This window comes from Humulus lupulus, chromosome 5 (genome assembly GCF_963169125.1).
Source record: "Humulus lupulus chromosome 5, drHumLupu1.1, whole genome shotgun sequence".
Taxonomy (NCBI): domain Eukaryota; kingdom Viridiplantae; phylum Streptophyta; class Magnoliopsida; order Rosales; family Cannabaceae; genus Humulus; species Humulus lupulus.
The window spans coordinates 31,057,457-31,068,752 of NC_084797.1; the positions used below are offsets into that span (position 1 = coordinate 31,057,457).

The following is an 11,296-nucleotide window of genomic DNA, read 5'->3' on the forward strand; positions in this document are numbered from 1 at the left end:
TTTGAAAAAAAAAATTAAGAGTGAAGAAGGTTTTGTTGTGAGAATTAGGTGGGGAGGAAACATGAAACAGAAAAAAAAAATAATAGAATAAATTTTGGTATTTGGTGTAGAAAATAAAACAATAAAAGAGAATTAGGTGGAGAAGGGAAAAAAAATAGTAAAAGAAAAATAGATCAAGAAGAAAAAGAAACAATAAAAATAGGTCAACAAGGAAAATGAAATAAAAGAATACACGTAACGAACAACAAATTAAAAAAATTATTGAATTAAATATGGCATATTTAAAAATAAACATTCAGTATTTTAAAAATAAGTTGTAAATTCCATAAATATTGAGCATGAGCATATTTTCTATTTAGATGATTTTCTTAAAAAAAATTATTTTTTATATCTTTTCTTGTACTAAGCATTTTCTTAATTGTTTAATCTTCGAAAGAATCCTATTACCATATTTTCTTTTTGGGCCGATTTCTTTCTTGAATGACATGACATCCCACTAGCTATATATAATATAAAAAAGTATTCTTGAATAGTAGTGCTGTAAAAATAATCAAATGAAAATGAGGCACACAAAGGTGGTGGTGTATTATTATTATTACCATCATTATTTGAAAAACCATGGAAAATGGATAGAACATAGATAGATAGGATATAGGTATTGAAACTGAAAACCCTTCACTAAAAACTGATCAGTTGGATACTAATTTCAACGCAAGAAGAACCTAATACTCATTCATGACTCATTATTAAGTGGCCATAATTTAAACCTAACCCTCCAAAAAAAGATTATAGACATATATAATCACCTTCCTTACAATTTCAAAATTGACTATTTATTGGTAAACAACAGCAAATACCATTTTTGTATTATTATTGTTATTTAGCTTGAAATTTTTATGTGGGTGAATACTCAATTCTGTTATTTTGAAATAACAGAAGCTATTTTCCATAATTTCTAGCTATTGTTCTTTATTTTTACCGACTCTGTTAATGATATTGACTAATTAGTTAGGATTAATACATAACTGAGAATTAAAAGATAATATTCTATTTACATTCCTAATTACAGAACTGTCAGTTAGGACAGTGGGTCCAACATTATTTTCACTGGTGAAAACCTGTTTACCTCTGCTATATATCACCAGATTGATTCACCACCATCTCTTCTCCATGTAAAAGCATAGCTCTATTCATCCCTACACGACAAGCATAGCTCTTTCTCTCTCTCTCTCTCTCTCTCTACTGTCATCACTCTTAACCTTTTGCGGAAAACGCCGTCGTTTCCAGCTACACATCTTATCCTCTCTCTCTTCGATCTACAACTCTGCTACTATCATTTTTCTTTTTTGTTCCCATTGATTCCAAAATCGGAAAAACAAATTACTCACGTTTCCGTGTTTGGATTTTTGTATATATTCACACATATATCAGTGTCGTCTGGTCCGATTTTCACTTTTTGGAATTAACTTTTTTCCATTTTCAGATTATATTCCATTGATGGTGATTTATCTCGAGATTTCCAGGATCTCTGTATTCCTCTCTTCACTAGTCCTTTAATAGTAAGAAAAAAACTTCTCAGAAAACTGAGAAGCTCAAATGGGATTGCAGCTGAACGTCGTCGTTTTATCTGCGCTGGCTATGCTAACCTGCGCCCCGTGGCAGGCTTTTTCTCAGCAAAGTCGGCTTTTGGTGGGTATGACTCTGGTTCGGAACGCTTCGGCTCTCGGAGCTCGTAAGTTTCTTTCTCAACATGAAATATATATATAGAATATATTTTTCGTATTTTATAATTTTGCTTATTATAAATATATTTTTTGGGTTAATTTTAGTTTGCTTGGACGGGAGTTTACCGGCGTATCATTTGCATAGAGGATTTGGAGCTGGAGCGAAAAATTGGCTTCTGCAATTTGAGGTAATTAATTTATATACGATAAAGTACTGTTCATATCGTCCAATTACAGATTGACACGTTAGTATGTCAATGCATGGAATGATTGACTGGGTGAGGTCATCGAGAAGCTCTGTTGGCCATGGTCTTTGGTGCAGTTGAATTTGATTGGTTGAGTTCTCGAAAACTAGATACCACTAAAACGACATCGTATTTTCTTCAACTCTCCTCTTAACCTTGTGTCTCGTGCACTTTCTCTCTCTAAACGGCGCAGCCAACCATTGTGTCGCTACACAAATTCTGCCACGTACCCCATTAACTGTGCCACGCGTTTTTTTTTTTTTTTTAGGCTTATTGTTTTTGTGACTTCATGATTCCAGCTTGTGCACATTAAGAACAAGTAATAATTAGTAATGGCCATAAATTCAACATTATTATTGGGTGATGAGATTTGAGCAATGTTTTTTTTTAAAATGAATAATAATTAGTGGGATTCATGTGACTATGTCGTTCGTTTGCTGGCTCAAAAGAACCAGTGGGTAAGTCGTAACTGGTCTAAAGGAGATTACTTACATTGGATTATGCATGCCATTGATATGGTCCTGATCATATATTGAAAGTGCTTTTAATATGTATATATAGATTTTGGTCCCTAAAAAATGGCCCACGATGTAATAATAGCTGGAATATTGAAGCATTATAGTTCATTTAGTTCAGTGGGTGGATATATATGGGTCAAAGTTATGTCAGTTTAATGGTGCTTTTTCTTTTTTTCTTTTTTCACCACTCATTTATTTGCTTAAAGTTCTTATTGATCATCATGATCATTTGATCTATGTAGGGAGGTGGGTGGTGTAATGATGTAAATTCATGCTTGGAGAGAGCTAATACGCGCAGAGGATCAACACGTTACATGACAAAGTTTGAGATTTTCTCTGGAATCCTAAGCAACAATGCTTCTCTTAATCCTGGTACGTAACTCTTAATTACTTGGTATGTATAACCTTTTTTTTTTTTGTTGTTGTTGATAAGGGTTTAATTTTTTTTAAGCATTTTTATAATGTTTTCTTTCATATTGAATTATGGTTCGATGAATAATATTAAAGCATTACTATTATTTATGCCACTCATCAAACATTTTTTGAAGTCGTCAATGTCACTCTCCCATGCTAGATGAGAGATACTGTTCTTTGATTTCATCATTTATGGGAAACAAAATCATGTGATTAGACCATTTTCTTTTAAATTATACCATTTTCTACAGTTCATTCCTAGCGACACTAATAAAAGTCCAGGCAGTAAATAATGACAAAACGAAATTTATAATCTAGGAGGCAAAGCAAGACAATCGCATATGGTCACCCAAATAAGGAAAGTTCTTTAGTACTTTAAAATACGAGACACCAGACAATATACAGTTGTATACTCTTACATCTAGACACCTCTAAAATGAACAAATATAACCGACACTTGACATGTTCATTGATTTTTGTTACATATATATCTTATATTTGTCACCGGCTCGTATTGGGGCCTTTTGTTGGAGAAGGGCTAGATAGGAAGAAACTACTAATATTGAACAAATAACATTTTACCATATAAATTAAAATTAATTTAATTATAAGTGGTGTTTCCTACATCATCCTCTATTGTTAGCAAAATATTAGATCAGTAATTTTTTTTAATAGACGTACCACTTTCCGATCTCTGAGTCTGAAAACGAATCTGTTACTTGTGAGACAAAGCTCCATGAATAATACTTAAACAGACCTCTGTTTTGTCACGTCTATATTGTCTTCTTTTTCAGATTCACGTGATTATTATATAGTTATTAATAATTATTGCTACTGACAATAACCATTTTAATTTGCTTACTTTCTGATGACCTGACCTCTTAGTTATTTGACTAGGAAGCTAATTTAAAACATTAATGTCGATATTATTGCATTGGGACTATTTATGATTCATTACAAAAGTAATAATTGTCTCTGTCTTTTTAGTCTTTACAGTTGTGAAACTGTTTTTGATGGTCCTTATGTACATTGCTTGACAGACAGGAACCAGTTTGTTGAAGGTTCGAGCCATAGGATTTGCCATTTATCTTGGCCTTATTTACACTTAAGAACCCTTTAATTTAAAAAAAAAAAAAAAAAACCCTTCGGTGAGGCATAGACCTCATAATTTTGGAGCTGAAATCTTTATGGTAAAGTATATATAGTTGCCAGATTGGTAGACTGCTTTTTGTTATTTCATAGAAGTGGCCAGCTTAATTTGCCAGACCGTGTCCTTTTGTTTCGTTTAGTTTGATCACTTGGAAATCTCGTTCTTTGGGAATTTTATTGATTGCTGAAGCTTTTTCTGACATAAAGGGTAATTATTGTGAAAGAAATTATTGTTTTTTATTTTACAAATGGTAATTTGCATTATGATTTACAGATTGGAAAATTAATATTATACTCACATTGAAATTGTACACAATCACTTGTACATGGGTATATTATGTACTTTCTTGCTGGGAGATGGTGCCATACTAAATTGGTTAATTTTTCGTTGAAAGCTAAGTGAGCTTGCTTTTATTTTTGAATATGAATAATTTTTGTTCTAGTTTCAATGGTTATGTTGTAGTTCTATTGGGTTTGAATTAGTTATCATGCTATGATTGTCATCTAGATTTTTACAATTGGAACCGCGTCAAGCTAAGATATTGTGATGGAGCCTCTTTTGCTGGAGATGGGATATTTGACAATGGGGTAATTCTTTCAATACCTTTTCTCTTTTTTTCAAACACCTAATTTGCAAAGTTCTAGGATATTACATTCATGGTGATCCAGGTCTATTCTTGGAAAATATATACTCAAAATGTGAAATGCCGTTCTAAAGGAAAGAAAACAGAGTATAAAAAATGTAACCAGACACAACTTTGCAGCTGATTATTCTTATAAATATATATATTATTATATTTTTACTTAATTCATTTTGTTCTCTAAAATGAACGACAGACATCATTGCTCTATTTCAGAGGTCAAAGGATCTGGGAAGCTATCATTCTTGACCTTCTACCTAAAGGTCTAGGACAGGCTCGTAAGGTATATTTTGCCTTCATATATTAGATATAAATGCACGTGTTACTTAGTTTTATTTATTGAATTGATTAATTATTTTTATTAAATTTATATTAATGTCATATAAATTTATATTAATTTTATTTTTTGTTTAAGTTTATATTTGTTCTAATTTTTAAATTTAGGAGTGACAACAAGAAATTATATATTATATATTTAATATAATATTAAATATTATACTTAGATTTTAAATTTAAGATTTTTACTTGGTTTTTTGAAAAAATAATTTGTTGCTAATTCACAATAAATTATATTATATGTTTAATATGATATTATTCTAATAAGTGAGTTTAACTTTAATTAAATTTTATTTAAATTATAAATCGTATGATTTTATTATTTTTAAATAATTATCATTGTAAAATATCTCAAAAATATCATATTTTACTTTGTTTAATTATTTATTATTTTTAAATGATTATTATTGTAAAATATCTAAAAAATATCATATTTTAATTTGTTTAATTATTTATTATTTTTAAATAATTATCATTGTAAAATATCTCAAAAATATCCTATTTTAATTTTTTTAATTATTTATTTTATTTTATTTAAGTTTAAGTATTTACAAACTACCGTTAAATATAAGAATATTCGGTTAAATATAAGAATATTCCGTTAAAGTTAACATTAAAAAAAATAAAAAACCGTTAAAACCAAAAAATTTCCGTTATCTACATAATTATTTTATATAGAAGAGATATATAAACATATCTTGCTAACATTTTTAGTATATCTTAAAACTTGATTAGCTGCACACAGACACTTATATATATGATCTTACAAATAACTTAATTGAAAAAAGAGAATGCTTTATAGCTATTCAATGTCATTATTTTGATCTCTTTTCTAGGCTCTTTTATCAGGATGCTCTGCTGGGGGTTTAGCTTCCTTTTTGCATTGTGATAACTTCACCAAATATTTACCAACAAATGCCACTGTAAAGTGCTTGAGTGATGCTGGTTATTTTCTTGATGAGTAAGTTCAGTTCTAATTTATATTAAAAACTCATTTGCTGTTTTGTGTTTTTTATTTTTACTCCATTTTTTTAATTGTTGTGCTATTTTGTTTTCTTCATTTTTACAGAGTAGACATTAGCTTGAATCGCCCCATGAGGTCTTTATATAAAGATATAGTTTCTCTACAGGTACCTTTTTTCAAAGTCACGTAACAAAAGACATATAAAGAAAAGATTGATATTGCATCGAAATATAGAATATTTATTTTTAGATATGAAAATTGGTGTATTGATAAAAGCTTCTATATTAACATGGTTGCATATTTGACAGGGAGTAGAGCAAAATCTGGACCAGAACTGTACCAAAAACCTTAATCTTCCAGAGTTGGTATTATTTCCTCACCAATTTTGAATCATATAATGGCTATAAAGCTAAATGCCTAAGTTTCCCTTATGACCTCATTCGTCTGATGTTTAACTATATTATTGGTGCAGTGCTTTTTTCCTCAGTACGCGTTGAGATTCATTCAGACACCATTTTTTGTTTTGAACTCAGCATATGACGTATTCCAAGTACTAATTAACTCTTTCTCGTTGCCTTTGATATGAACCAAGTTTTATGAACACAACTTTCTAATTTGAAACGACAATTGTAATTAAACCTTCAAAATGCATTGTTATATTAACAGTTCCATCATGGGTTGGTGCCGCCTTCTGCTGATCCTCATGGTCATTGGAACCGTTGCAAACTTAATCCTGCTGCATGTGATGCTAACCAGACAGCCATATTGCAAGGTTATTATATATTGTTATTCTTCCATGATAATTTCTTAATTTCAAGTTCCATTATTAATTATAAATTTCTTAGGATTGTCCTGATGTTGTTGCATTTTTGTAATCTTGATATTTTGGTTGTAGATTTCAGGCATGATATGATTGTTACTCTATACTATTCTTTCTCCCAAAACTCAAGAAGAGATGGGATGTATATTAATTCATGTTTTGCTCATTGCCAAAGTGAGACGCAAGATACATGGTTTGCGGTTGACTCCCCAAGAGTACACAATAAGGTATTGAAAATCTCTATGTTCTTAAATTTGTATATATTTATTCAATTTAACCCCTATCGGTGGTCCTATTAGTATTCTCGATGCGCGAACAGTTTTCGGCGCGATTTTTTTTTATGATCGTGTATATTGTAGTTGTTTAGAGTATTCGCAAATTTTTAAAAAATTCTGGATAGTTTACAATACCGAAAATTAGGTTCAAACATGTTATTTTCCACGCGCAAAAAAAAATTAGTCATGCGTGCAACATGTTTGAAATTAGTTTTCGGTACTGTAAACTATTCGAACTTTTCTGAAAATTTGCAGAATGCTCTAAATAGTTACAATATATACGGTCATAAAAAAATCGTGCTAAAAACTGTTCAGAAATTAAGCACACTGGGAGCCTTATTGGTAGGACTTAAAGTGAAAACTCTATATTTATATATACATATCCCTTTTTTTAAATAAAATAAACAGAAATTTGCACATATATCTTTTCAAATATATATATATCACATATATGGTGCTGTATTTATTGTAATGATTTCGACTTGGCAGTGTTAAAAGTAACCATAAATTGCAAAGAGCGACCTAACTAGTGTACATATTCTATAACGTTTTAATTTTATCTTAGTTCTCGAATATTCTTTAGAAAAATATTTACCTTTGTTGAAATTGACATTTATTTAAGGTAAAGTTTGTATGAAATCCATAATGAAGGATTATTTTTGAACTTTTATGATGATTATATTACAAAGATATAAAACCACCTCAATTATGGTTTGGCTTGTTTTTTTAAAAAACAAATAACATTTTATATATATATATATATATTTGGTCTTGTTATTATAAGAATGTCACACACTTCATGTTACATTACTATACTTACAACTGTTAATCACTCCACCCATTACTATTTACTATTTTATTTGAGATGACAACTACATCATAACATTAATAATTTAAAGTTTGTTCAAGCCCTCTAATCAAATTGACGCAAAATTTAATTCTATGTTTTATATTGGCAGCAACAGGGACGGAGAGAGAGAGTTGATTAGTAAGGGGCCAAAGTGTAACAAAAAAAATCAAGAGGCCAAAACTATAAATTTTGAAGAAAACATAACAAATATTATAAAAGTACTATGTTTTGTTGTTAAAAATTAAAAAATTGAGGGCCCCAAGGCCCCTGGCAGTGGCACTACAAGTGCCTCCGTCCCTGGGCAGCAAATATGTGACTGTTTGTGTAGTGTAGATATATAGTACTGTTTCATTACACATATATTTGGTGTTACAATAGATAAACATATTATTATGTTGTGTATCAGACGATTGCAGAAGCCGTTGGAGATTGGTACTTCGGCAGGAGGATAACCAAGGAAATAGATTGTGCTTATCCATGTGACACTACGTGCCATAATCTTATTCCTTAATCCTTAGGCTCAGGTAATAATATTCCCATTAATTAATTCTTGTTGATGTAATATATTTCAATCTTGCTTTTTTCATCATTAATTTACAATATTATATTTGTTGCAGATGAAAATTCGGGGCTTAAGTGGAACAGAGTAAAAAAAAAATTCTCATCAAGATTCTTTTATTCTCTAAAACTGATTCCCTGAAGCAGCTTATCAGTGAAGTAAAGGGCTAAAGGCTACTAGGAAGAAGCATTGGACTTGGATTCTTGGAAAAGAACAGCAAAACACACTGATTCATACCTATTAATACTACTAAAGTTAGGAATAAAATAAAGAAGAAAACTACATGTATCGCATATTTTTATTCTTTTAAGATAAAGAAAGAAAACCAAAATTAAAGCAATAGTCAATATGTTTACAACTGCTCTGCAAACATTATTTATTACATCATTGGACTAGTATGTCCTACATTCCTTTGCTGATCATAGGGGTGTTGGTGCGAGGTTTGAATTAGATGAGGTAGAATTAGAGGAGATTTAGATTAAGGGAATGTAAATCTTTAAGTGTTAAATATTACCCTCAAATTAACTTAAAAAATTAGACTCATTTAGAAACACAAATAATGATGCTATTAAAAATAAATTTACCAAATATGAGTTAGATTTGACATTCTCATTCTCACCAAACAAAATTCTCGTACCAAACACCATATTAGAATAAATAGGATTTTTTCCCTGAACTATTACAACTTGCAATTCGTGCCCCTAAAATTTTCACATTGTTAAAATTTATCTCGAACTATACACTGTTATCGAATATGGGACTTCCGTTAGTTTTTTGGTGACGTGACTGACAGAGGGTTGATTTAGCAGTTTAGGCACTGACACGTGTATAGTTAATTAAAAAACTAATAAATAATTTAAAAATTATATATTTTTTACTTATTTTTTCTTTTTTATAACAATATTTTTACTTATTTTTATTTGAATATTAAAAAAAAAATATATATAATAGTAACTTTAATAGTATTTTATTTGTACTATTTGCTTTAGTTTTATTTGCATGTACAATAAATTTTTTGTTTAATTGATAATGCTTCAATTTTTTTTCCTCAAAGATGGTGACTTTTAAAATTAAATAAATAAAAAAAATTATGAATTGGAGTAGAAAAGTATGATTATAATAAATATTGTATGATTATAATATGACCCCAGTCACCACTATCCAATAATTTACAATTTTCTTTCTTCTTTTTTCTTTGAGAAATATCACTTTTCTACTACCTGTCATCCTTTTAATTTGTTTAATGTATTTAATTTTAAAAATTCACCATCTTTGAAGAAAAAAATTGAAGCATAATTAATCAAAAAATAAATTTATTATACATGCAAATAGTACAAATAAAATACTATTAAAGTTACTATTGTATATGATTTTTTTAATATTTAAATAAAAATAAGTAAAAAATATTTTTATTAAAAAAAGAAAAAAAATATAATTTTTTAGTTTTTTAATTATTATACACGTGGCAGTGCCACATAAGTGTCCAAACTTTCAAATCAATCTTCAATCAGCCGCATCACCCAGAAACTAACAAAAGTCTCATATTTGTCAATAGTGCATAGTTCGAGGGTGAAAAAATCCTACTTATTCTTTAGACCTATTTGCACTGGTATATATCTTTGTGTTTTTTTTTTTTTTTTTTTGACATTACTACAAGCATTGCAATAAGTCAAACTCAAATACAATAATTAAAACATAAATGGCACAAAGAAAAATATACTCAGAGTATATACAGTAGAAAAAAAAATCAAATTTATGTTAGAGCCATATTTATTTCAATGGAAATAATGAAACCAAATACAACTCTAAATAAAATATTACACGAGATCAGATAATTGATCAAATAAGTGTTTAACCTAATTTTGACTGGATGATGTGGCTGCTACGTAGAAGACACATGAGTCATTGTTGGAAAAATTTATACATGATCTTGTTTATTTTCATGTAAATCTTATATTAAACAAATTAATATAAGACAACCTAGACACATGTTTCTATAATTGAATTTAAACAGGGATAATGATAAGAGCACTTACATCATACGCAGCGGAATGTATTAGTTCTTCCTTCAGTTTCTCTAACCCTTGAATCCTTTCTGTCGCAGAGTATCACTAAGAAACTGAACTGATCTTCAATTTTCTTCACAGCCTTCCAAAGTATCCTTAGAATCACCTAGACTAGAGTGGGCAATTCTCAACACATGAGATATATACAAAGTGTAACGCCCTACTACCCAGGGACCATTACATTGTGCATTTTAAACAGTGATAGACTCACTAACCGAGCCATTTTGCCATAATCGTGTAACTACATGTGATTAACAATTTAGGGTTAAAAATTTTGGTCAAAGATACAGCGTTGCACTAAAACGTTTACTGTATACATTGGGATCCCAAAATATAATTTAAAGGTTAATTACAATAAAATATTTACAACCAGCCGACCTAAGCATAAAAATAGGGTTTAACCCTAGTTCCTCTTTCAACCCTCGGCTGTGGTGGTCGAGCAGCCGCATATGTACACATCGTCACCTAAACTGTCCAACTTAAGGGTGGTCCAACTCTCTTTTGCCTTTACCTGCACCACATAGCACCCGTGAGCCAAAGCTCAGCAAGAAAAGTCAATATGCTCATGAACAAGTAATAACATGTTACTAAATCATAATAGGCATGCCTAGCATTAATAACCCTACTCATGCATGCAAATAACTCCAAATAAATGTTTGTGGAGTCCAGTGCTCTAAGTAGATGACTAATAAGTCTCTCTGAGGTAGACGACTAATAAGTCTTTCTCTGAATAGA

General features: G+C 29.9%; 1 protein-coding gene across 2 annotated transcripts; it reads left to right on the plus strand.

Annotated features, from left to right (window-relative positions):
* Positions 1-1,168: 1,168 nt before the first annotated feature.
* LOC133834719 (pectin acetylesterase 9) lies at positions 1,169-8,917 on the plus strand. Of its 2 annotated transcripts, XM_062264423.1 has the most exons (13): positions 1,171-1,732; positions 1,830-1,912; positions 2,730-2,859; positions 4,559-4,638; positions 4,888-4,974; positions 5,864-5,988; positions 6,097-6,157; positions 6,300-6,356; positions 6,464-6,541; positions 6,658-6,763; positions 6,887-7,038; positions 8,343-8,460; positions 8,554-8,917. In XM_062264423.1, exons 1-12 carry the CDS (start codon positions 1,597-1,599, stop codon positions 8,445-8,447), a joined length of 1,200 nt encoding a protein of 399 aa, XP_062120407.1. In that variant the 5' UTR covers positions 1,171-1,596; the 3' UTR covers positions 8,448-8,460; positions 8,554-8,917. The 2 variants fall into 2 exon arrangements, with proteins under 2 accessions (XP_062120408.1, XP_062120407.1); XM_062264424.1 differs by lacking the exons at positions 8,343-8,460; positions 8,554-8,917 and adding an exon at positions 8,046-8,330 and having other exon boundaries at positions 1,169-1,732.
* Positions 8,918-11,296: the final 2,379 nt, after the last annotated feature.